The sequence below is a fragment of the Clupea harengus genome, chromosome 14 (assembly GCF_900700415.2).
Source record: "Clupea harengus chromosome 14, Ch_v2.0.2, whole genome shotgun sequence".
Lineage (NCBI taxonomy): Eukaryota > Metazoa > Chordata > Actinopteri > Clupeiformes > Clupeidae > Clupea > Clupea harengus.
The window spans coordinates 9,749,789-9,775,852 of NC_045165.1; the positions used below are offsets into that span (position 1 = coordinate 9,749,789).

Below are 26,064 nucleotides of genomic sequence, written 5' to 3' on the forward strand. Positions count from 1 at the left end.
ATCTTCTGTCATTTGCCCAAGTCAGTGAGTGAACGTGCTGAAATACCTGCTGATTACTGTTGCATCTACAGTGTTTCTTCTGAAGTTATAGAGAAAAGTGATAAAGACTGCGTTTATTAAAGAAGACATAAATTGTAATCACAAAATCACAACTACGTGGCATTTACATCACAACTTTATTAAATCTGATCGTGTAAATATGCTGCATCATAGGAGCAAGGGTAAAAATAATACCAGCTGCAGTAAAGAAACTTGCAAACGTTAATAAAACAAAATGTATTTACAACAAATATTTCACCATTATATTTTACATTTTTGTTGAAAAATCAGAGAGGCTTTCTACTCTGGCTTTAAAATATTTTGTCCAGATATATCTAAAGTCTTTTTAAACAGAAATAATATTTGCTTCAGTATATCTTCTTGTTTTTAAGCCAACAATGTTCAGCAACATTCATTATAGCCATATAGATCGTATTATATATTACACTGTTGCTACAACTTAAGTCTATATTTTAATAATGTGTGCATATCATTGATATATTATTGAATGGTTTCTGAGTAATCATTGTAAATTATGTTAAGATCGGGAACCACACCCACTAGTAATGCACACCAAAAAGACAGCAGTGTATCTTTTCAATCTTATAGATTCTACTACGGGTTTTGGCAGTGGATGTACACTCGCATGTGACATGATTTGCTCTCAACAAAGACAACTAATTTTTATTTGTTAATAAATTAAAGCTGCACACCTTAACAGTATGTTTCATAGGCCTGCATATGTGCACGTAAGTCAACTGGAAAACAAGTATGAAAAGTAATATACTATAAACTGGTGCACAACTCCAGACCTCAGATCATTTCCCATGATGTTCCTCAGTGGAGTGTTTGATTACACATCTCTCCGTGGTTCCACTACTCACAACAGTGCTCTCCGCTTGCATCTCTGTATCTTTAAAAAATCGCATTTTCTCTGTGTGCATTGTGTCTCGTAACGTTTGATAGGACGAGGCTGCTGTGCTGCTGATGGGCTCCCCGGAGTCAGCATCGAGCACACAAGTTTTCTGCGTTATGGTCACTGTCTCCATGATCTCACTTGATATCTCCTTGATCATGCGCTTCCCTACCACTATGCTGTCCTTTTGCATCGTGCTGGTTTCCTGCACTGACCATGGTGTAGAAATAACTTGTTCGACAGGCAGGGACACAGCATGACTTTCAAAATCAGTCAGAATCGTAGCTTGCTGTGTCTCTGGTATGGCCTGTACATTTGATGTGATTATATGGATTGCCCCTGACTCTTGTCTTAGTGTGTCCATAGATGAACTCTCAGAGGAGAAAGAAATGTTAACCATCTCTGGCAGGTCAGGCTCCATGGATATGAGCTCAGTTCTGGTAGTGGAGGTAATAATTTTAGTTGTTACATCACCAGTGCCAGTGGAGATTGGCTCAGCATATTTCACTGTGACTTTTGTCGGTGAATCCAGTGATGGTCCAATCGGTTCTGTTGTCAGCGCAGAGCTTTCATCAGCAAAGGCATCAGATGACCTCAGTGAAGATGTTATACTGATCTCATTCTCCAGATTTTCACTTTCAGTGTTTTGTTCATGTTCCTCACTAAGTTTTGCTCCTTCTTTAAATTGAACTAATTTGGTCGGAGAGGGAAATTTAGGGAGCTTGAACCAACTTCCTTTTTCAGAGCTTGCATCTAAGTCCTGGGTGTCCTGTAATTTCTGTTCTGTCAAAAGCTCTAACTTCTGCTCTTCTTTAATTAACTGCTTTACAGTCACATCAGTCTTTTCCACTTTATCACTATCCTTTGATGCCTGAGTTAATCCTAGTTTAGAGAATTGTAATGCAAACTTTGATTTCTCTTGAACATCTGCGGATGCTTCCACGTCTTGTTCCACCCCACTAGCTGCAGGCTTCAGTTCTTCATCACCTGGTTGAGAGGTTCCTCCTTTCGGTTCATCTATTTCATCTAATGTGGGGACATGGAATTCAACATCAAAACCCCGAAGAACATCCTGAACTGTTGGCAAAGTGAACTTAGGTGATTTGTCTGTTACCTGCGTTATCTCTTTGTCTCCTGTCTCCAATGGGACCTCCTCAGGTTTGACATCAGTTGGTGTCTCAGCGTCTTCTTCAGATTTTGCTCTTGAAAAGAGCGATTTGAAAGTGGGTAATTTATATTTGCTTGGTGAGCCAGAAATCTTGCTCTCTCCTGACTGGGTTGAAACTTCATTATCTGGTACAACTGTTCCTTCAACTGCTGGAACATCAGTTTCAGCCCTGATCATCACTGGTGAACTGTCTCCTTCAGGAACTGTAACGTCAGCCTCGATGTTCGTTTTTGGAGTAGCACTACCAAATTTGGGCATTTTAATAGTTGGGAATTTGAATTTACTTGGAGATCCCCCAACAACTGCCTCACCTTTAGATTCTGTCTCTTGAATCTTCACATCTATTTCTGGTTCTACGCTTGCCTCTGGTAAAGTGACATCTGCAATAGGTGGTGTCACTTCAACCTCAGGGGTTTTAACTCCTGGTTTGGAAAAACCAAATTTAGGAAATGATATTCTTGACTTAACCTCCTTAACTTCAACATGAACATCACTCTTGCTCAAGTCTAGAGTCACTTCAGATGCAGGGACCTTGATGTCTGTATCAACAGGTTTGACTTCAGATGTTCCCTTTGGTAGAGAGGAGTCAACAGTAACTTCCATAGTACTCTTTACTGCAGAACCTCCAAATGTTGGCATTTTAAATGTGGGTAGTTTGAATTTTGTGGGTGAGGCAACAGCACTTTCATCATCTGGACCTTTAACATCTAATGCAACATTCTGGACCTCAACAATACCCTCTGGCTTTGAGACATCAGCCTGTGGTGTCTTTCCATCAATCTCGGAAGACTTTACTTCTGGTTTAGCAAAACCAAATTTGGGGAAAGAAAAGCCAGGTTTCCTTGCAGCCACATTGACCTCTGGCAAATCTACTTTTGCTTCAACGAATGAACTTTCAACACCTCCTTCCATGTCCACTCTGCCCTCCGGTAGAGAAACCTCCCCTTCTGGCTTTGGCACCTCAGAGCCTTTCACCTTGGGGAGCGATACTCCAAATTTGGGTAACTTGAACTTACTTCCTTGTCCCTCTGTCCCCACACCTACCGTCTGCACATCCACATCCACATCGTGTATTACATTATCAATTGAAACAGGCTCCCCAGAAACTTTCAGTTCATTGTCTGGTACATCTGGCCCTCTCATCTGCACATCAGTATCCTGTGGCTCAACTTTTGGAACTGTTACTCCAAATTTGGGGAATTTCATTGTGGGTAGTTTATATTTTGATGGTGACCCACTAATAGTTCCATCCTTCACTTCACCCTCAAGTTCATTGTCCATTTTGGGGTCTTTAACTTCCATATTTCCCTCTGACAGAGACATTTCTGCTTTTGGTAGGGTGGTGTCTACTTCAGAGATCTTAGTATCTGGTTTTGAAAATCCAAATTTGGGAAATGAAAAGCTGGGTTTCTTTATGTTGACATCAATCCCCTTTGAATCCACTTCTGGTAAGTCAACTTCACCCTCAGCAACTTGAACACCTACTCCTGGGTCCTTGATCTCTACGGCACCTTCGGGAAGAGAAACATCTGCTTCTGGAAGAGTAACATCAACATCTGGAGACTTCACATCTGGTTTTGACCAACCAAATTTGGGGAATGAAAAGCTTGATCTCTTCATTTTTACATCAAGACTTTTGGAATCCACTTCAGGTATTTCTGCCTTTACTTCAGCTAATGGTGCTTCAACATCTATTTTTCCTTCTGGATCTGGCTTTGAAACACTGACATCAATATCAGAATCTTTTACTTTTGGCAAAGAGATTCCAAATTTTGGAAGTTTGAACTTGCTTCCTTGTCCATCAACGTCATGCCCTTCAGCCTGTACATCCACAAGTTGGCCTTTGACATCAGCAGTTGGAACTTCCATAGAAACATTCAGTTCAGTGTCTGTTCCACTGACCTCAGGTGCTTTTACATCAATATCCACCTCACCCTTTGGTGTTGAAACTCCAATCTTAGGGAATTTAAATGTGGGAAGTTTGAATCTTGTTGGTGAGGTAATTGCACTTGCATCTTTCAGTTGAACATCTCCCTCTATGCTCTTAACATCAAGCTCAGTCCCCTTGACCTCCACTTGTCCTTCTGGTAGTGAAATATCAACTTTTGGAAGACTAGCATCCACATCTGGGGCTTTCAAATCTGGTTTTGACATTCCAAACTTTGGGAATGAAAAACCTGGTCTCTTCATTTTTATATCAACACCCTTGGAATCTACCCCAGATATCTCTGTTGCCACCTCAGGCAAAGGCGCTTCTGCATCTACTTTTCCCTCTGGCGAAGAGACACCCATGTCCGGTTTTGAGATACTCAGATCAACTTCAGGGCCTTTGACTTTTGGCAGAGACTTTCCAAACTTGGGGAATTTTAACTTGCTTCCTTGTACGTCGGGTCCCTCAGCATGTACATGCATATCTATGGAGAGAGGCTGTGCATCTACAATTTGGCCTTTGAGTTCCACCGCTGGAACTTCCCCAGAAACTTTAAGTTCAGCATCTGGTAGACTGACCTCAGGTGCTTTTACGTCAATATCCAGGCCAGGTGCCTCTACTGACCCTTTTGGTGCTGAGACTCCAATCTTGGGGAATTTGAATGATGGGAGTTTGAATTTTGATGGTGAGGTGTGAATTTTTGTATCTTTATATTGATTATCAATCTCTGGAATCTTAACTTCAGTCTCTGGCCCTTTGATTTCCACTTTTCCTTCTGGTAGAGATGCATCGACTTCAGGGAGATTAACATCAATATCAGGAGCGTCAGGAACATCTGGTTTTGACATTCCAAACTTTGGAAATGAAAAACCTGGTCTCTTCATTTTTACATCAATATCCTTGGAATCAACCCCATCTATCTCAGCCTTCCCTTCAGGTAGTGAAGCGTCAACATCTACTTTTCCCTCAGGCAAAGAGACATCCAAATCAGGTTTTGTGACACTTGCATCAAATTCAGGACCTTTTACTTTTGGTAAAGAGATTCCAAAATGTGGAAGTTTGAACTTACTTCCTTGTCCATCAACCTCAAGTCCTTCTGAGGCAACATTGACATCTATGGAGGGAAGTTGAACGTCCACATTTTGGCCTTCGATGTCAACTTCTGGAATTTTCCCTGAAATATTTAGCTCAGCATCTGGCACGCTGATCTCTGGTCCCTTCACGTCAATATCCAGGCCAGGTGCCTCTACTGACCCTTTTGGTGCTGACACTCCAAACTTAGGAAATTTTAATGTTGGGAGTTTGAATTTTGTTGGTGAGGTTTGAATATTTGTATCTTTATATTGAACATCTGCTTCTGGAATCTTAGCATCAATCTCTGGCCCTTTGATTTCCACTTTTCCCTCAGGTAGAGATGTGTCAACTTCTGGGAGACTGACATCAATCACGGGAGCTTTCACATCTGGTTTTGACCATCCAAACTTTGGGAATGAAAAGCTTGGTCTCTTAATTTTTACATCAATACCCTTGGAATCACTTCCAGGTATCCCAGCCTTCCCTTCAGGGAGTGGTGTGTCAACTTCTACTTTTCCCTCAGACACAGAGGCACCCAAATCAGGTTTTGAGACACTCACATCAACTTCAGGACCTTTTGGTAAAGAGATTTCAAAATTTGGAAGTTTGAACTTGCTTCCCTGTCCATCAACCTCAGGTCCTTCTGTACCCGCACTGACATCTATGGAGAGAGGCTGTGCATCTACAATTTGGCCTTTGAGATCCACCTCTGGAACTTCCCCAGAAACTTTAAGTTCAGCATCTGGTAGACTGACCTCAGGTGCTTTTACGTCAATATCCAGGCCAGGTGCCTCTACTGACCCTTTTGGTGCTGAGACTCCAATCTTGGGGAATTTGAATGATGGGAGTTTGAATTTTGATGGTGATGTGTGAATTTTTGTATCTTTATATTGATTATCAATCTCTGGAATCTTAACTTCAGTCTCTGGCCCTTTGATTTCCACTTTTCCTTCTGGTAGAGATGCATCGACTTCAGGGAGATTAACATCGATATCAGGAGCGTCAGGAACGTCTGGTTTTGACATTCCAAACTTTGGAAAGGAAAAACCTGGTCTCTTCATTTTTACATCAATATCCTTGGAATCAACCCCACCTATCTCAGCCTTCCCTTCAGGTAGTGAAGCGTCAACATCTACTTTTCCCTCAGGCAGCGAGACATCCAAATCAGGTTTTGTGACACTTGCATCAAATTCAGGACCTTTTACTTTTGGTAAAGAGATTCCGAAATTTGGAAGTTTGAACTTACTTCCTTGTCCATCAACCTCTAGTCCTTCTGAGGCAACATTGACATCTATGGAGGGAAGTTGAACGTCCACATTTTGGCCTTCGATGTCAACTTCTGGAATTTTCCCTGAAATATTTAGCTCAGCATCTGGCACGCTGATCTCTGGTCCCTTCACGTCAACATCCAGGCCAGGTGCCTCTACTGACCCTTTTGGTGCAGAGACTCCAAACTTAGGAAATTTTAATGTTGGGAGTTTGAATTTTGTTGGTGAGGTTTGAATATTTGTATCTTTATATCGAACATCTGCTTCTGGAATCTTAGCATCAATCTCTGGCCCTTTGATTTCCACTTTTCCCTCAGGTAGAGATGTGTCAACTTCTGGGAGACTGACATCTGCTTTAACATCTGGTTTAGACATTCCAAATTTTGGGAATGAAAAACTTGATCTCTTCATTTTTATGTCAATGCCCTTGGAATCTTTGCTTTCGGTGCTTCCCTCTGGAATTTTAGCATCAATGTCTGGCTCTTTTACCTCACCTTTTAAAGAAATATCAGCTTTTGGAAGACTGGCTTCAAGTTCCACACCCTTAACCTCGGGTTTTGAGAATCCAAATTTGGGAAATGAAAAACCTGGTTTCTTTGCTTTTATGTCAGGTAAATCTTCCTTTCCTTCAGCTAATGGAGTTTCAATGTCTGTTTTGCCCCCTGAAAGGGAAATATCCAAATCTGTCTTAGACGCACTCACTTTTGGTAAAGTTCCTTGGCCTTCAACATCAACTACTGGCACATCTCCTGAAACTGTTAGGTCAGCATCGGTCAGACTGACCTCAGGTGCTTTGACATCAACATCAACAGTAGGGACCTTAGCTGTTCCCTTTGGTGCTGAAACTCCAATCTTAGGGAATTTCATTGTGGGAAGTTTGAATTTTGTTGGTGAAGTAATATTAATATCTTTCAGTTGAGCCTCTCCCTCTGGAATCTTAACATCAAGATCTGCCTGTGTGACTTCTACTTTTCCTTCTGGGATATCAACTTCTGGAGCCTTAACCTCTGCTTTTGATAGTCCAAACTTTGGGAATGAAAAACCTGGTCTCTTCATTTTCATATCAATTCCTTTGGAATCTACCCCAGGTATCTCTACTTTCTCTTGAGTTAGAGGAACTTCCACATCAACTTTCCCTTCAGGCAGAGAAACATCCAAATCTGGTTTAGAGACACTCACATGAACTTCAGGACCTTCTACTTTTGTTGAAAAGATGGTCTTGCTTCCATCAACCTCGAGTTCTGGTCCTTTAGTATCTACAGCCACATCTATAAATGGAATCTTCAAGTCCACACCTGATCCTTCGCCATCAAGAGCTGGAACATTTCCTGAAACTTTCAGTTCAGCTTCTGGTAGACTCACCTGGGCTGTTGTTATACCAACATCCACGTCTCGAACCTCTGTAACCCCTTTTGATGCTGAAACACCAATCTTGGGAAGTTTGAACGTGGGAAGTTTGTATTTTGTTGGTGATCCCATTCCAGTGCCATCTTTTAATTCACTGTCTTCAAGAATCTTAACATCAGCCTTTGGCTCCTCGACCTCCCATTCTGGTAGAGACACATCAACCTTTGGAAGAGTGATATCAACTTCTGGAGCTTTGACTTCTTGTTTTGAGATTCCAAATTTTGGGAATGATATCCTTCGCTTTTTTATTTTGGCATCTAATTCCTTAGCTTCTGCTTGGGGCAGTTCTGTGTCAATAGAGGGTGCTGTGATTTCAGAATCTGGGACTTTCACCTCAACTTTCACCTCTGGTTCAGACACGTCAATGTCTGGTTTTGATACACTCATGCTCATGTCAGGTACTTTCACTTTGGGTACGGAAACTCCAAATGTTGGCATTTTAAACTGGCTTCCATCAGGACCTTTGACATTAATTGCAGGTGCCTCAGCATCCCCCTCAACTGTTAGCCCGTCAACTTTGGGAGGTTTGACCCCTACTTTCCCTTTTGGATGCAGTATCTCACTTGGCTGTATTGCCATATCTGATCCTTTCAGGGCAACATCTACTGAAGGGTGTACAATATCTGCACTGGGCCTTTTGGGGTCAAAAGGAGGCACACTGGCTTGTGGTGGGTCAATGTGGAGAGAAGACACATTGGTGGTGATTTCTGTTCCAGAAGTACTCAGATCAATTGATGGTAAATTCAAGTTGCTTGATAGCTGGAAACCTTCAACTTCTGTTTTTGCCATCTCAGCTTTTGGTGAAGTAACTTCTAAACTACTCTGTGGTAGTGAATAGTCTTTGATCTTCACTTCCCCATCTGACAGAGAAATTTCTAGCTTTGGTGTGACATCAATTTCAGTGGATTTTACCTCTGATTTTGCAAGTCCAAACTTTGGGAATGACATCTTTGGCATCTTAAATTTTATGTCAGTTTCTTTACTTTCTAAATGTGCAATATCCATATCTGCTTCAACAGATGTCATTTGTATCTCAACATCAGTTGGTTGGATTTCAAATTTTTCTTCCGGCAGAGAAACCGCAGCTTCTGGTTTTGATACACTCATCCTTATTTCAGGTCCTTTGGCTTTGGGTAGTGAGATTCCAAATTTTGGCATTTTGAACTTGCTTCCTTCAGCACTTTTGGTATCCACCTCATGTGTCTCCATTTTGATTTGAGGCACAGCTGCTTCTGCCTCCACATCAATAGTGGAGATGTCAACATTTGCACTTGAAGTGAGGCAGAGTTCCTTTGCAGGTACCTCTCCAGATATGGATAGATCATGTTCTTGGATTGTCACTTCCAGAATTTCTTCCTCAGGTATTGAATGAACAACTTCCACATCTATCCCTTGTGGTTGAACTTTCGTGGGAGACATCCCAAATTTAGGGAATTTAAGTGTGGGGAGTTTGAATTTTGTTGGGGAGCTTCTATCTTTTAATGCTGCTTCACCTTCAAGTGTTTTAATATCTGTCTCTGAGTCTTTTACGTATACAGTTGCAGCAGTGATGTCTTCTTTTGGAGGTTCAACATCCACATCTGATACCTTAGATTCAGATCGAGAAAAACTGAATTTTGGAAATGAAATGCGTCTTTTCTTTAGTTTGGCATCGCTCTCCTTGGCCTCAACCTCAAATGAGGAATCAGTGTCTGCACTCGCACCTTTCACATCAGCTGATGGTAGCTCAACATCTACCTTTGGCATATCAATAGCTGCTGTCACAGAGGGAATATGGACATCTGGTTGTTCGATATCTACTTTCACCTCTGGAAGTGAAGTATCAGCCTCTGGCACATTCACATCCATGTCAGGTCCTTTCATTTTGGGTATTGAGATTCCAAATCTAGGCAGTTTGAAACCTTTTCCCTCTTGCACTTTAATTTCCATTTCAGGTGGCTCTGCTTTTCCCTCAGCTGATAATCCTTCAACCTTTTCTATCTTTAGTTCATCTTTTGCTTGGGTAATTGATATATCAGCAGATGGTATTTCCACCTCTGGCTGTGAGATGCTCAGTTTCAGTTCAGGCCCTTCTATTTTAGTTGATGGGTGCTTGGATCTGTCCAGCTTACTTACTGCATCACTGTATGGGACTGCAATTTCTGCACTTGGACTTGTGTGGAGGGCACCAGTGGGAAGCTTTGACCTTGACAGCTCAGGTTCTAGCAGATTTACCTCCAAGATTTCATCTTCAGGGGTTTTAATCGCAGTTTCTACATCGGTGGGTTCAATGTGGACCTTTTGGGGGGACATCCCAAATTTGGGGAATTTAAGTGTGGGGAGTTTGAATTTAGTTGGGGAGCCACTGATATTTGTATCTTTTATTGGAGCTTCCCTCTCAGGAGCTGTGGCATCTATGTCTGTGTCTTCTGTATCCACACCTGTTTCAGGTAAACTTATGTCGACTTTTGGAGAGGTAATGGACACCTCAGGTGCTTTGACTTCAGATCTGGAGAAGCTGAATTTTGGAAATGATATTTTCCTTTTCTTTAACTTGATGTCAATGTCCTTAGTCTCACTTTCAAGAACATAAATTTCCCCAACTGCACCTTTGACATCAATTGATGGCATAACAACATCCACCTCTGGCATAGTTACTTGACTCTCCATATCTGCACTAGGACCAACTGCCTTAGTTTTTAGCTGTGACATACTGACATCTGATTTGGGAGTTTCCATAACCGCTGTTTCTGTTTCTTTTACTTTTGGCAGAGAGATTCCATATCCGTGAACCTTTATGTCAGAGGCAGGAACTTCTACTTTTGGTACGTGAATTTCACCTTCTTCTCTCACTTTTGAAGTGTCCATTTGAAGCTTCTGGATATCCACTGAGACAACCAGTGGTGTTTTGATCTTAACCTCATCACCAGGAGAGACCATTTTCGTATCTACTCTGACTTGGCTGTCATCCACCTTTTTTGAGGAAGTGGTTTGTTTCGGAAAATCAATTCCAATATCAGGGAAGCGAATGTCTGGTTTTGTAATTCCAAAACTGGGCGTGGACTTCTTTGTTTTCTTTGTTTTCTTGTCTTTCTTGTCTTTCTTGTCAGTGGGTGTTGTCTCTATTTTCGCCTCAGTTATAAGGGCTGTACCTTTCATGCGTATCTCAGCAGCTGGGGCTAAAGGTATTAGAATTTGTCCGTCAGTTGAATGGAATAGGGAAGTGTCAGGTTTCTGAGTTTCCTTTACCTCCAAAACAGGCTTGACATCTGGCCTTTGAGCAGTTGTTTTCTTGATTGCCTCCATTCCTGGAATCTCAATGTCCTCCCGCTTTGGTAGCTTGTACTTGGGTAATTCAACTGATTTACCCTCAAAAGTCTTCATTCCATCTGTGATAGATTTGGCCTTTGGTTTTGAGTCTTCGATACATGTCACAGTTATTGGTTCATGGTCATCTAAATGTGGCAGTTCAACATTTGGCAGTTTGATTGTTGAAGATGTGACTTGCTGCTTCATGTCGATAAAAGGTATTAGTGCTTCCATTGTATCATCAGGTAGTTTGAAGCTCACGTCTGTCTTTGCTTCTGAAAGTTCAGGAGGAGATGTTCCCGCTGTTCCCAAAATCTTATCTGAATCAGGTGTGATTTCTCTGTGTGTGTAAATTCCTGACATGTCGATTCTCGGCAGCTTGAAAGTTGGTATTTTGGCAACCATTGCTTTCACATCCTCAAGGTTGAATTCAATTTCTGTTCTTTTAGCTCGGATCTCATTAGTGAGTTTTATATCATCACTCTCATCAATTTGTGGTAATTTCATACCTTGAATTTGAAGTGCTGCAGTTGAAGTTTCATCCTCCATACCTGGAATCTCCAGTTCCTCTCGACTTGGAAGTTGAAGTCTATCAGTATCCATTTGTGTCATCTTTATTAGTTCAGAGAGGTTTGAGTCAGGGACGGCCACTTTTGGTAGTTTGAATTCTCCTTTGACTTTGCCCTCTGTGGTGCTAATATCTGCTAGCACTTTATCAATGCTTATTCCCATTGGCATCACGAGAGCTTGTGGCACATCCATGTCTATTGTGCCATCCTTACTCTGGTCAGTAATACTCATGTCTAGTGGACTTGATTTAGGTTGAGAAATGACAGTTTTTGGAGTAGTACATTTTAAATCACTGTCATTTACTGCCTCAAATGTTGCCTTTGATGTTGCCATGTCTGCCAAAGGACCTCTGGTTCGGATTCCATAGCTCTCAGGTTCCGGACGGTTGATTGCAGCGCTGTCTTTCCACTGCTTTTCACCTCCTATTCTTGGAGATTTCCTTAGCAAACCTATATCTGACATGTCAAGTGAAACATCTACTGGTGGCATACTCATATCCATCTCTCCATGTCCAAAGGTTTTTTCTGTTCTACCCTGGTTTGTTGCCTGAGTATTGGTGTCGATATTAAGCTGATGGTCACTGAAATCTGTATGTGACATTACACTGGGGCTAATTACAACACTGTCATAGGTAGATGGATCTGAGGTCCTGAGACTAGTTAATTGGTCCTTTTGGCTCACTGGAGAGGATTTAATCTGGGTCTCATTCACAGTATCTAGTAGATCTTTCCCTTGAATGTTTACTCTCAGTTCAGACCTCTCTATCTTTACACTTTCGGGGCTTCTCTTGTCTCTCAGACCAGCCTCGGCAAGAGCAACTGTAATATCTGTCGTTTTCAGAGTTGTATCCAAGGTGATTAGCTCTACTTTGTGTAAGCCTGTTTCCATTTCAGGGCCTGTTAAGCTTGGGAATGTGTACTCAGGTCTGTCTTTAGTGGACTCTTGACTTTCAGCTTCCTCCTGCTCGACAACCAGAGGTTCGCCCAATGGTTGCATTTCCTCAGGAGACAGAATATCTGTTCCGTTTTGCTCTACCTGGTCCTCCACGTCATCCACATTCTCTAGCGTTGGCTCCTCATCTCTCGTTGGATGCTCCACCGACTTGCTTCTGAGTCCTTTCATCTTGACCTTCAGCTTGAGCCTCTTCTTCTTCTTTTCTTTACCATCAGGGGATTTCAGTGGAGATTTGACTGGTGAATCTGTATCACTTGTCGTAGGGCTCATCTCTAGTTTTCTCTGCTCCTCTGCTTCAGATGTACTGTGAGACCTTTTAAACCCCTTGCGCCCTTTGCTGAAGGATGGAAATTTTGGCCATGAGATTCTGGCTTCTTGTCTCTTTGCCTTGCGACTCCTCAGTTTGGGAGAGCCTCCTTCACCCTGTGCAACAGAAACGAAACTTATGTTATGAATTACCAATTGCTTTATTCATGTAGTGTATCAATAAAATGTTGAATAATACTGTGAACAGATCAACGGAAGCAGTTTAAAGTTTATGGTGGTGACCTCAGGTAATGCCGTTTCACCATCTGCGTGGACTGTGGGTTCTGTTGGCTTGCGCCTCAGGCAGAACTCCATTTTGCAAGACTGTGCATGCTCAAGAATCTGAAGGGCATCTTCATAGGACACGTTATCGAAGTAAACTGTCGCACTTAGGATCTGATCCCCTGGAAAAGACAGAACTTGTTTAATGTCATTGATATTTCCTGGGGGGGGGGGGGTTGCTGCTAACACATCAAAAAAATAGTACATATAGAAAATAATATTTAACCCCTTCCATTTACCGGGCCTTAAGACAATTTTATTATTTTGCCGCTGTATAAATAAAATCGAAATTAAAAAAGTAAAGGTTTAGTATTTAAAGGATTAGTCTTTGATACTGGTGAAGGATTGCTGAAGTCTGAAGTCAACAGAATTTGACAAAAAGTGTAATGGAATATAATCGAGGACTTTGCCTTTAAACATATCGAACAAAATCCTAATCTCTGCCTACCCTCTTTAACACGGAGGTGCTTTGAAGCTGGCGAGTCAGGCTTCACTTCCTTAATGAAGATTCCGTCCTTCCCTCCTCCCGTCACAATCAGACCCTCAGCACAGGCCTCCTTTGCAGTTTTCACAAGCACTTCAGACTCACCATTCTGAAGCTCCTATAGACCACAACATATTTAAGAGTGAAGCTCTTCCATTCCGCCATCACAGCTTTGTAACAGATTATTGCCACCACTGGCCTAATATTTACTACTAATAATAACTAATAATTATTACTTATATGCCTAATATGCCAGTGTGACTTTCTCATCACATTTTAACAAAATTGATTCCTCCATCATTTTATAAATAAAATGTTAAAAAAAAACAATTAAAATAGATTTGATATCTGATTAAATGGTACCAGTATTTCTTAGGTCTTCGGGATGCAAGTACAAAACAATTTCAAATAATAATAAAAAAGAATATAATAAAACGTGGTTAGAATGTTTTTTAAAACTTTTGATATTTTTCCTTTCAGGTGAATTTGCTTACCTCCATCTGACTCATTTTCCCAGAGGACCGTTTGTCAAACAGGGACCCGAAACCAACCTTCTTTCCTTTTTTGCCACTGCCTGTCTTGTGGACGTGGTCATAGAAGTCGTCCCCACCCTTTTGTAAGAAATAAAAACAATTTCAAATTCGTACCAAATTATTTCATTCCTGTGCCTTTAACTGTTTGCATGCCTTACGTTTCTTTAAGTTTAAAATGAGAAACAAGTTATGAATCTTCAACAACTGCAAAAATATAAATGCATTAATTTGCCTTAATTGCTGTACAATGAGTAACTGTCCTTGTGAATTCAAATTTTTCACCTTCAATCTTCAAAAAGAAAAAGTAGGTGCCTCTAGTTTAGTTAATTAATATCTTAAAACATGATTTGTTTCTATACTTACAAAGACAGAAGTAAAACTTGAATTGTTACAAAAATCACATTTTCAGCTCCTACCGGTTTCTCAATGTACTTCTCTCCAGCCGGAAACTCCTCTACTGGGGAGGATCCTTGTGGGCGTGGTCTCTCCCCCTCTACAAACTCTGTCGCCTCTTCACATACCTAATGGTTCACAGGGGAAAAAAACTAAAATATAGCAGACAAGCAGTGACCGAAACAAAATGCACACTGAAAGTAAGTCACTGCATAAGAAGGTTCAGATCTTACCCTCTATCATCACATTGACCCAGCAAATAAACAACTCATAAACTTTGCTTTACACTGTACATTAATCATCATGGTAGTTGTTATTTAGTAATACAACAATGCCATGTTGCTACATTTAGCAATTGTAAAGATAGCTCTGACAACAGCTTAGATCACATGCTAACAGCACCCATCCATCATTAGAGCACATCTCACATGGGGACATGACAATGGCATGTCATTGGAATATCAAATAACATGAAATTCTTATGATGGCAAATGTTATCTGTGATGTCATCACAGAGTGTTCACATAAGTGATTCCAAGTTTTCCAAAATGTACTATACGTATATGAAAGAATCACATATCTGTGATCCTATTTTAGCCTGCTATTTTACATAAATGCGTAGCATAATCAGAAATGGGCTGTATGCCGCTAGCTTACTGAATCATCCTCAGCTTCCCGCTCTGGTCCTCGCAGCCTTCTCCCGGCCCCTAGTCAAAACAATGACAAAAAAAAATCAATTATCAATTAATGCACAAACAAACATTTACAGGCGAGTAAATATTTTGAGTAGAAACATTTGCATTGCAAATAATTTAATACTGGTTAGGTCGATGTTTTGAAATGTTTGCTTTGTTTTTTGCTAGAACAGGCTGATACTTTTGCCAGCCCTATAAAATAATGACAGGAGGTGTATTAGAGTATTATTTCCTAAGGGCATAATTTTGTCTGTCTTCTTTGGTAGCGTCTGCAAAAACTGCACAGGGCGGAGTGAGATGATTGGAAGATGGAGACTCTTCCTGGAATGGGCTCCCAAAGGGCCCGGCCTGTCTGCCAGTTTCCGGACCTGCCTGTAAAATGAAACTCTGTATTGATCGGCCGCATCATCTTATACTGCAGACAAGGAGGCCTTAGCCATCTCAATAAGAGAGAGAGAGTAGGGCCTTATTTTAGCCTGTATCATTGATATCAACGGCGGGAGATCTTTTTATCTTAACACAATCATATTTTCCTTAAATAGTACAGCCGAATGTAAAAATAATGTTATTTTTTAGATCCAATGTCTCTTGACAATTGTCAATTGCTTTATATAAAAGACTGTCTTGTACTTAGAAGAACACTCTGGAATTCAGCTTGCAATATGCTTTGCATCATCCTTCATTGTACTAAAACCCATATGCCTTACCATAGAGACTAAAACCCATATGCCTTACCATAGATAACATATTTTGGGTTATGGGTTCTTTGTGTAATTATGTCTTCTCCCATCACAAAGGGGCCATTCAAGTTTTTGTTAGCACTATTTTTGCAGGCTACTGTACTCTGAAGCATCTGTCAATCATCAGGTTTGTCAGTGTTTGGTATGAAACTAACAACCAGTTAGCCTTGGTTAGCAGTAATTTTCTGGAGATGTCCATATACAAATAAACTGCAGTGAATACAGTGGAAGAGTGTAGTATGATTAACACCAAGATTGTGGCCTCATGTGAGTAATGGCACAGTTTATTAGCTCTGAAGATTGTTTTCTTTAAAAGTGTCACTGAAATGTAACATATTTGCTGGTAGAAAGTTAGGTAAAAAGCCCCAACAACAAATGAGGAAATCCTCGATGCATCACCATTGCCAACTATGTGGACTATGTGATTGTGGGTGCTAGAACACAGCATGTGACTTAGAAGGGAGAAACAAAGAGGGAGAGAGTAGGATATCCACAGCCTTGCTACCCGGGAAATGTTGATTTATGGGTGAGACTGGTGCTGGCACATGTTTGCATTATTTATCCCTTGTCACTAAAACCATGTGTATCTCAGTCTGAAGTCTGAATGCCATAGGTTAGTTGAAGTAAAGTGAGGCTGAAGTGCTTGATATAAGGCTCTCTCGATGCATAAATAACTTTCAAAAATGAACTGTAGTATAGTGTGTGTTTGTTGGTGACACACGCACACCCGTCCACATTTGTGTACAGATGAAAACAATGCTTACACTCACCGCCCTGACCATACCACTCTGACCACACAAGTCTGTGGTTAACTGTGGGATGTCATTCAGCAGTTACTCATATTGCTTGAGTTTATTGTTAGCTACAGCATAGGAAGTGACTCGAAGTGGCTGAAGAAGAACGCAACATGCCAAGGTCGTCCCTAAGAAGAATGCAACATGCTGAGGTCGTCTCTAAGACTGTAAGAATCTTCAAAACAAAGATATTTTCCATTGAGTGCTTCTAACCCTTGGCAGCAGTTTCAACAACTCTTTGGACTCCACTCTAAAGGAAGTGAAGGGCTTTATGAGACAGGAATTTTGTTAGCAAATGTTATCCTTTTTCAGTTATAAAACATACTGTATATGTGTCCAGAATACAGACATAGGATGAAAAGGTTTTTTACAATGTAATATTAAAGTTAGATGTATCTTACAGTTGATGCACTAAGACTTTTTTTCATGAGACTTGTTAAAGAAAATATTGTTAAGAAATGGGCTGAGAGTCGCAAAATGTACACTAACAATATGTAGGCTACAGTGGGCAATGGATTAAAACATTTAAATCTAAGCAGACTTGGCGTCTCTTGTCCGTCAGCCAATATCCAAGTGCTAGTCTGCAGAGTATGCAGATACATTATGGTGCATTACGCAGTATTGATTGTGATAATGTGTAGGCTAAGCAGGGCTTTATGTTTGTGGAAGACAGTATCGATGCCCTTTGAAGGCTGAATTGTATGCAGCATACAGTACAATATAATGTACTTGACTGCTTGCTCATGAATGATATTGACATCGACAGTTAAAAAATGTATGGCATTCAAAACACAAAAAATCCATCACAAAACAGCTAGCAAAATCTTAAATAACATCAGCATAATCTCAGCCTCTTAATTTACTCCAACAAAGACATATTTAAAGTGTAACTTCACACACTCCTCTCAGCCCAACTTAAGAGAAATGCTAAAAGGTGGGCAGAGCCTGAGATGGGGGGGGCAGCATTCAACCAAACAAAACGGCCTAAAGCTTAATTTATACTTGAAATGGTCCCCGACAAAAAAAAAAGTGTCGCTCAGGCTGCTGCATTTATACTTCTGCGAACAGTCGCCGCCTACGTCAGTACATCGAGTGGCGCCAAAGTCATTTTTCTACCGTTACATTTTTTACTTTTTGGAAGTCAACGGCGCGTGCCGTCTATCTAGCTTACACTTGCGCGACACAATGTGAGGAATCAGGGGCGTAACTATAGGGGGGGTGCACCTGGGCCCGACCCATAGACATATTTCCCCCCTACAGTCCTGCGTCTGACAGAAATCTCATGCTGAAATTTTAATAAGTCTACTCCAAAAAAAGACCCATCACTTTTCCTATCTGGGGATCTGAGAAGCACGGTCGGGCAAAACTCCTGTGAATGAAGAGTCTCGATCAGCCAATGAAAATGAGAAACTCATGAGCGGGGACTAGGGGAGGTGGGCCACCCGCCCATTTCATGACATGGATACGTACCAAATGGCCATAGATACATCAGCATTGGCCTTGCAAGGTTCAGGATGATTAGATAGCATGTTCAGCCATTTTCAACCCATAAAAATGCAGATTTTTTATCAAAAAGGGAATTTTGTCAATATTAGTTTACAGCTCAAAAAACACATTTTGGGGTGGAGTTACACTTATACTTTATGTACTGACCTCGCGTGCTGTAATGTTAAACACATCAAGAAATGTGCTCCCCTTTGGCAAACATCCTGCTTAGTCATCACACATATAGCCAGCCTGACTGACAGCACTTTATGGACATGAAAAGTAAGTTTGTCTCTGACATAAATGCATATGGCATAGAAGTACTGTAGAAATGTGCCACCAAGTGTGTGTGTGTGTGAGTGTGTGTGTGTGTGTGTGTGTGTGTGTGTGTGTGTGTGTGTGTGTGTGTGTGTGTGTGTGTGTGTGTGTGTGTGTGTGTGTGTGTGTGTGTGTGATGTTGCATGTGATTCTTTGGTGTGTGCTTGCTTCCCATGGACAGGGTGTGCCTCCCAGGGCTGTGATTGGTTTAGGCGCAGGTTCAAGACCTCGGATGCAGAGGACTGTGTACAGTCCAGTTGAATCAACACTTCCCCTCAATGGCTATTACTCACAAAACTGCAGGGGGGGGGGGGAGAATCAGCATTCAAACAAACAAAACTGCTTAAGTCTACTCCGAAAAAAAAGACCCATCACTTTTCCTATCTGAGTTCTGAATGCAAAACTATGTGTCGTACTGAGTTGGCACAATGACTGGTTGAAGTGGCAAGTATTGCAGCCAGAAACAACATCATGCAATACCTTCACCACATGCAGAAAAGCTTAAGAGGCCAGACAAATGTAATCTCTGTTGCACAAGGGTGGAGGCAGCATTGTGAGTAATCCTTAATAGCTCCAGCAATGATATAGCTAGTATCTAGTAAAATAAGCAAGCTACTTAAGTATATAACTATATATATAATACAACTCTTAAATATATTAAAGGATATAAATCACATGTACGTATACAGTCATACTGGTATGTACTGCATTATGCCACACAATGGCACATTGAAAATATGTCACATTTTGTGTCATTTAAGGCTCATGTGGCAAAAAACACATCTTGTTAAATAACAGACCATATACAAGAATTAAGTGACTTAATTAGTGTATCAGTGACGGAATACCATTTAAAACCAGAAGCCGTGTGAAACCAAGCTGTGAAGACCTAACCCTCCAGGTGCAAACTGCAGCAGCACTCTGCACCACTTCCAAGCCCCAGATGTGAAACCAGAGGGGTGATATAGACAAGAGAGAGCTCACCTGCGGCTGGTCTGATCTACCTGTGGCTCTACCTGTCCGTGTTTCCGTCCCGGCTGTCTGGTTCATACACAAGCATGCGCTACATACATACAGTCCAAATGCAAGACTGGGGGCTGTCTGGCGAGAGGAACAGTTTGCGTGTGTGTTTTAGACCAGGAGGAGCCACCAGTCCCTGCCCTCTGTTAGGCATATAAGGGCTGCGTTCACATTCACTCACCCACACTCTGGGTTCCCATCCAAACTGACACACACACACGCACACACACACGCACACACACACACACACACACACACACACACACACACACACACACACACACACACACACACACACACACACACACACACACACACACACACACACACACACACACACACACACACACACGCACACACACACACACACACAGAAGCACGTTCAAGGGAAATATGGATAATAGATGTTTGTTTCCTGTTTTATGCCCCATTCTGTATTCTTCATCCAACTTACAAAGGCTCCACAACTAGATAAACACACCAGATTGGTACCGACTGTGTCACATTTTACCAATGATCATTGGTGTCAGTCTGATAAAATATGCCACTTGGAATTAGTATAGACAATACTACTTTATACTTATATCAATAAATTATATGTGTTTGCATATATATATATATATATATATATATATATACTGTATATAAACAAATATATATATATATGTCATTGCTTCTCTCATTACTGTCAACACCCACCATCCATCATGAATATTTGCACTGCAAAACAAAATGTTCTTAATCGTCTTTATTCATATTCTTCTTAATTTTCTCTGAAAACACTGTATTAAAGATCTTAATTTTATAATAATGATAATTATGATAATTAAGCCTCAATTATCCTCAAATGCACACATCTTTTTGACACTCCCCAAGAGATTCCAAAAGTTTGATGACAGGTTCACTATTAGAGCCGTTGCTCTGACTCGGTCCATCGACAATCTTGTATCACCTGTTTGCATTTGGGTGACTGTGACTGACAGAAGCATCAACCAATGGCATGTGATTTGATATGATGGCACTGATTTGCATCAGCCACCACTGTTTATGGTCTTTCAAATATAACAACTAAAATTTTAAATGAATTAACGATGAATGGCCCTTGTCCTGTTCAACAATAGTCTTCTGTGTGTGTGTGTGTGTGTGTGTGTGTGTGTGTGTGTGTGTGTGTGTGTTTACGTCCATGTGATGACTATGTGCCTGTGCATAGTCTATAGTAATACTATGTTTACCCCCCCACACACACTCACTCGCACATTCACATACACGGTTAAATCACAGTGTCTTTCTCTCAAAGGAATCCCTGTGGAATTGAATTATCAAACCAACAAAAACTCACTTTGACCCGCGACAGCCTTCATAGAGTAGGACTTTCACAGACCTCTGCAGTTCACAGGCTCATACAATATAGCATAGGACACACACAGAACACATGCAGAATATATTTCATGGAGAACACATGAAACATGTATATAAGTTGTGCAAGGTCCGCAGATCCTCTTGAAGCACAAGATGCTGTTCACAGGGGAGGTACTCCCTCATCAAATATTTACCATCAGGGTGCTACTGAAAGGGCTGATAAGAAGTTTGTATTCCCCAAATTAATTTATAAAGTTATTCCAGCCCAAATCATGATGGTGTTATGAGGACAAATCCATCGTACTAGAAAGGATCAAAGGATCAATGTAGAGCTTATGGGAAGTCATGTTCTCTTGAGAGCCAGTTCCCAGACAGATACAGGCCACAACTTTCAAGTTTTCCACGCTGTATGTACGTGATAGCTTTCAGTTTAGTCTCGTGTCTATTATACAGCATGTCGAATACAAAAAAAAAAGAAATGCAAAACTCACTCATATTTATATGCAAGAGTGTGTTTCATATTTGAGTCTCTGTCTCTGTGTGTGTGTGTGTGTGTGTGTGTGTGTGTGTGTGTGTGTGTGTGTGTGTGTATGGGTGCACATGTGTGTTCACATACTTATTTGCCAGTGTGTTAGTGTACATGCATCAGTCTTTTGCATGTGTTTCGGACTGCACAAGATGAACACAGGCTCGTATGTGCACATGTACGTATGCATCTATATCCATGTGAGATTGTGTGTGTCTGTTTGCGTGTGTGCATCTGTGTGTGTGTGTGTGTCTGTGTGTGAGTGTGTAGATGTGTGCCCATGTTTGTTTGCGGGTGTGTGTGCCTCTGTGTGTCTGTGTGTGTGCGTGTGTGTGTCTGTGTGTGAGTGTGTAGATGTGTGCCCATGTTTGTTTGTGGGTGTGTGTGCCTCTGTGTGCTGTGGTGCAGGCGACACATGCAGGAACTGCTGCTGATAAATCGATTATGACTCACGATGATCGAATTCCGCACCATTGTAGTCGGACGAGTACACTCCCTACACTTGACTCTTTCCGTCAGTCATTTCCCACTCGCTGGCTCCGCTGACTGTTCCACAATGTGGTTAACTTCAACCCCTCTTTGGGTCAACCTAGTAATTAGCCAGGCTGATGTGGTTGATCATGATTTTGAACCAATGAGCCTATTACTGTCCCTGCAAAGTAGACCTATTACACTCACCCACCATAACAGTCAATATTGTCACCATTGTATTTATATGATGTTGTTATTATTGTACCATTGTGTTTATATTATGTTGTTATTATAAATTGTACCTGACTTGACATTACTGACTGGCTTTTTAACTGTCTGAAACAGTCAAGGAGCCCGAAATCATCCTCACACATCTGACATGTTAGATCTTGGCTTGTGTAATTTTAGAAACTGAGTTACACGTAGAGGACCTCTAGCCCTACGAGGACCATAAAGGATCCATACATCATGAAAGGCCCTTTTAAGCCATATCTACAGCCATAATTGATCTCCATGCACTTCAAGATGAAAGCACTTTACTCCTTCTGGGAAACTTCTAAACGCCCGCATTACATTTTAGTTTTCATCACATCTGAAACTTCACACGATCAGTGAAATGGTTTGTTTTTAAGGAACGAAGCCTCCAACCCACCCACCCCCTTCTCCCTGGTCTGTTTGAACCGTTTGTGAATGTGGCTAACCACTTTACCCATGACTGAGATTACATACATTAGAGCTTGTTTTGCTGCCTCTTTGACCACCTTGGAGGTCCCTCTGACCCGCTCGTTATCTGAGGTAATACAGTTAATCAGCTCTTCAGCGAGTACGGAGAACCAGGAACATCGATTGGAGCTTGTATTGATAAGAGCACACACAAGCCTCTGTCACCCACTTGCTGGGGCTTGTTTGTATCCAAAATATAATCGAATTTGCAAATGGGGGTGGGGTGGGGTGGGGTGGGGGATTATAAAAACAGAATTGGATTTTCAGACAGATTATGGGAACATGGGACTGAGATTCCTCATGCTTCCAATCATTTAAGGAACATTAATTGGCAGCGAGAAAAAAACGTGCCAGCAAACTCATCACAGGGTTGGAATTAATGGATTCAGACAACTTGTTGGAGGATCAGGCTTCAGACTAAGCTTCAGGGTGGTAACATTTTCTCAATAGTTTCTTCCAGCTGTCTGAGTAATATTTGACACGGTGAACAACGTGTGGGAGTTTGCCTCTTAGCCGAACTACAGGGAAGGCAAACCTCCTCTCATTCAGTTTTCATAAGGCATCCATTAGAGTTTGTGCAAGACTGAAGACCAGAGGCACTCTGCGAGCTGCAATGAAATCAAGCTTTTGAAATGGTCTCACTGCAACCATCAACAACAGTTAATGTTTATGACCAAGTTTACAGTCAGTAGTAATTACTGTTGTAACTATGTGTCCCTAGATGCCAGTGTGTGTTCATGTACATGTACTTTTGTGAAAATACAGTACTTTACTTGTTATCTATTCTGATACCGTTACAAACGCTGATACAGAATTTTAAAGAACTTGATGGAAACCTGCACATTACAGGTGTTTGTTTTGTTATAAACAGCTTTTTTTTTGCTCTTTTGTAATAGTATCATTCTTTAGGTGTTCACCTGCATATTCGGATTGGATGTCTGTAAATATCGATGCCATTTTCTCTGGCAGTGGGCCTAGCTCCACTCCTTCTAACCTTGAGCTAATGTCAGACAGTCAGATGAGCATAAAGACGCCGTCTCTGGCAGAGGAAGTGTCTGTGTGGTACAGACAGCTACTCAAATAAGAATCGTTTTTGAAAGATTTAAACTTAAAGGCTTAAAGGTAGGAGTTTTTAATGCCACATTTGATGACACTCTGAATAAATAATAAGGGGATTTGGGTTGCCCTTAATTCAGAATTAGCAGCTTCAAAGTAGCATTCATCTTAATGGCTGGACTCATTATATGAAAATACAACAGACTTGTGTTAAATTCAATATGAGCACAACACAGGGAAAACAGCAGCTGAAGGCAGCTGTTTGTTTATTTAAATGGATAGACGCATAGAGAAACTCTTTAGCCAAAGATGCTTATCAAGAGCCTCAGGGACAATGATGTTCTTTCCCAGAATTTTGAGGAATGTTACTCTGGGTTGGAGTCACTTAGGGTCGTTTTGGTTTGAAAACTCTATTTGGATTTGAATGTCCCTTCATGTCTCGGCCCTGTCTGGGACAAAAGGCAGTTCAAACTAAGGAAAAACAACATTGAGTGTTTGGGCATGGGAAAGCGGAGGTGCGAGAATGCCTTGAGAACTCTTGAAGAGATTTTTCTTTCAGACAGGGATATATGCACAACAGAATCACGTCTAACACGTAAACACAGCACAGCATTCTTCCTCACTCGTGGCCTTCTCTGACAGCCTAACAATGACTCCAGATACTGGATCTGAACTGGAACAAAAGTGATTCCGCAGTGGCGGGTGTTTATGGTCAGCTCTGAATGTCTGAGAAAATTAGTTTTACTCTGCGGCAGAACAGCAATATGCTCTTAAATGCCCTTTGTAATGGAAGTTCCTGTTTAGTTTATTCTACAAGTGACTCCTTTCTATAGTCTTGCAATTGAACAAACTGGAAGGAAAGGTTTGTTTTATGATAAGAAATAACTGTATGTAGGTAAACACCTCTGCAGTGGAAATTCTGGAAAAAATTCAGGCAGCATTGAGTGTTTTAAAACGCACTTAAAAGCAATGTGTGCACTGAAAAATCTCATATATGGACATTGACATTGTTTTTAAAATGTTACATTTAAAATGTTACAACAATTGAGCAACCACAGTCATGTTATTGGTGTAGTCGTAAACACTCTCAAGTTCTGCCCCCCCCCCCCAACCTCCATCCACAGACACACCCAGCCGACTGTGAGAACACCCACTACACTGCAGACACACCCCGAAATCTCACTGCAGACCCCACCCTTAATACTGCAGATTGCACCACAGTAAACAACTGGCATCCACCACCCCTTCAGCTGGCTAGTGGGGTAACCCTCTGTCTGTATGCATAGCACACCTAACATAGCTATGAGAAATACAGCTGTACAGCATTCAGACTTTCAAACTCCGCAGATGCAGCTAAACACTGCTGCGTTGGGGCACACACACTGCACCAACAACACACACACACCCTAAGCACTGGCAGGACCTGCCTATGACGTAGGCACATCAAGCCGGCGCAGCTCTGCAGGATCCAGCAAGTGCGCCTCATCCTCAGCACCTCACAGCAGAGCAAAACAGAACAGAGCAGAGCATCAGCAGTCGCGCCTGGCAACAACCTTCCTCTCTCTCTCTCTCTCTTTCTCTCACTCTCTTTCTCTCACTCTCTTTCTCCCTCTGTCTCTCTCTCTGCCTCGCTCTGTCTCTGTCACACATGCACAGACACAGACACAGGCACAGACACACACACACACACACATCTGCTGAGTCATGGATAAAAATAGCAAGATGAAAAGAGAAGGAGATAAATGGGGAGGTGGGAGAGAGCAGAGGAGAGGAGAGGAGAGGAGAGGAGAGGAGAGGAGAGGAGAGGAGGAGGGAGAGAGGTAAAGATGCCCACCCGTGCCTGGCCCATGCCAGTTGGGGAACGCCAGGTGAAAGCAGTCACACATGGTGGCGCTCTTCTATAGACTTCCCCGTCCGGTTGCGTTCCTGAGGGAGGTCTTGGGGATGGGCGTCCGGCGAGGTCCTGACTAAAACAAAAATAAAACTCTTCCTGCTGCTGCTGCTGCTACTGTTGGTGCAGAAGCTCCTGCACCGGCTTTAGAGTTCAGGCGCTCTCTCCCCCCTCTCGTCTCTCCCAGGGAGATCTCAGGACCCAAACTCTCCCCTTTTTTTCCCCCGCGTCACAACGAGACGGTGAGCGGGCCGGAGAGAGAGTGTGTGTGTCGCAAAGCCAGGAATCGTTTCAGAGAGCTGACTGAGAGTACGACGTGTGTGTATACGTGTGTGAATATGTGTGTGTGTGTGTGTGTGTGTGTGTGTGTGTGT

General features: G+C 41.7%; 1 protein-coding gene across 2 annotated transcripts; it reads right to left on the minus strand.

Annotated features, from left to right (window-relative positions):
- Window positions 1-157: 157 nt before the first annotated feature.
- LOC105899593 (protein AHNAK2) lies at window positions 158-26,064 on the minus strand. 2 transcript variants are annotated; one of them, XM_031580966.2, is made up of 8 exons: window positions 25,634-26,064; window positions 15,270-15,319; window positions 14,636-14,740; window positions 14,181-14,297; window positions 13,651-13,804; window positions 13,164-13,324; window positions 2,070-13,037; window positions 1,890-1,981 (listed from the first exon to the last, which is right to left on the minus strand). In XM_031580966.2, exons 1-8 carry the CDS (start codon window positions 25,683-25,685, stop codon window positions 1,973-1,975), a joined length of 11,616 nt encoding a protein of 3,871 aa, XP_031436826.1. In that variant the 5' UTR covers window positions 25,686-26,064; the 3' UTR covers window positions 1,890-1,972. The 2 variants fall into 2 exon arrangements, with proteins under 2 accessions (XP_031436825.1, XP_031436826.1); XM_031580965.2 differs by having other exon boundaries at window positions 158-13,037.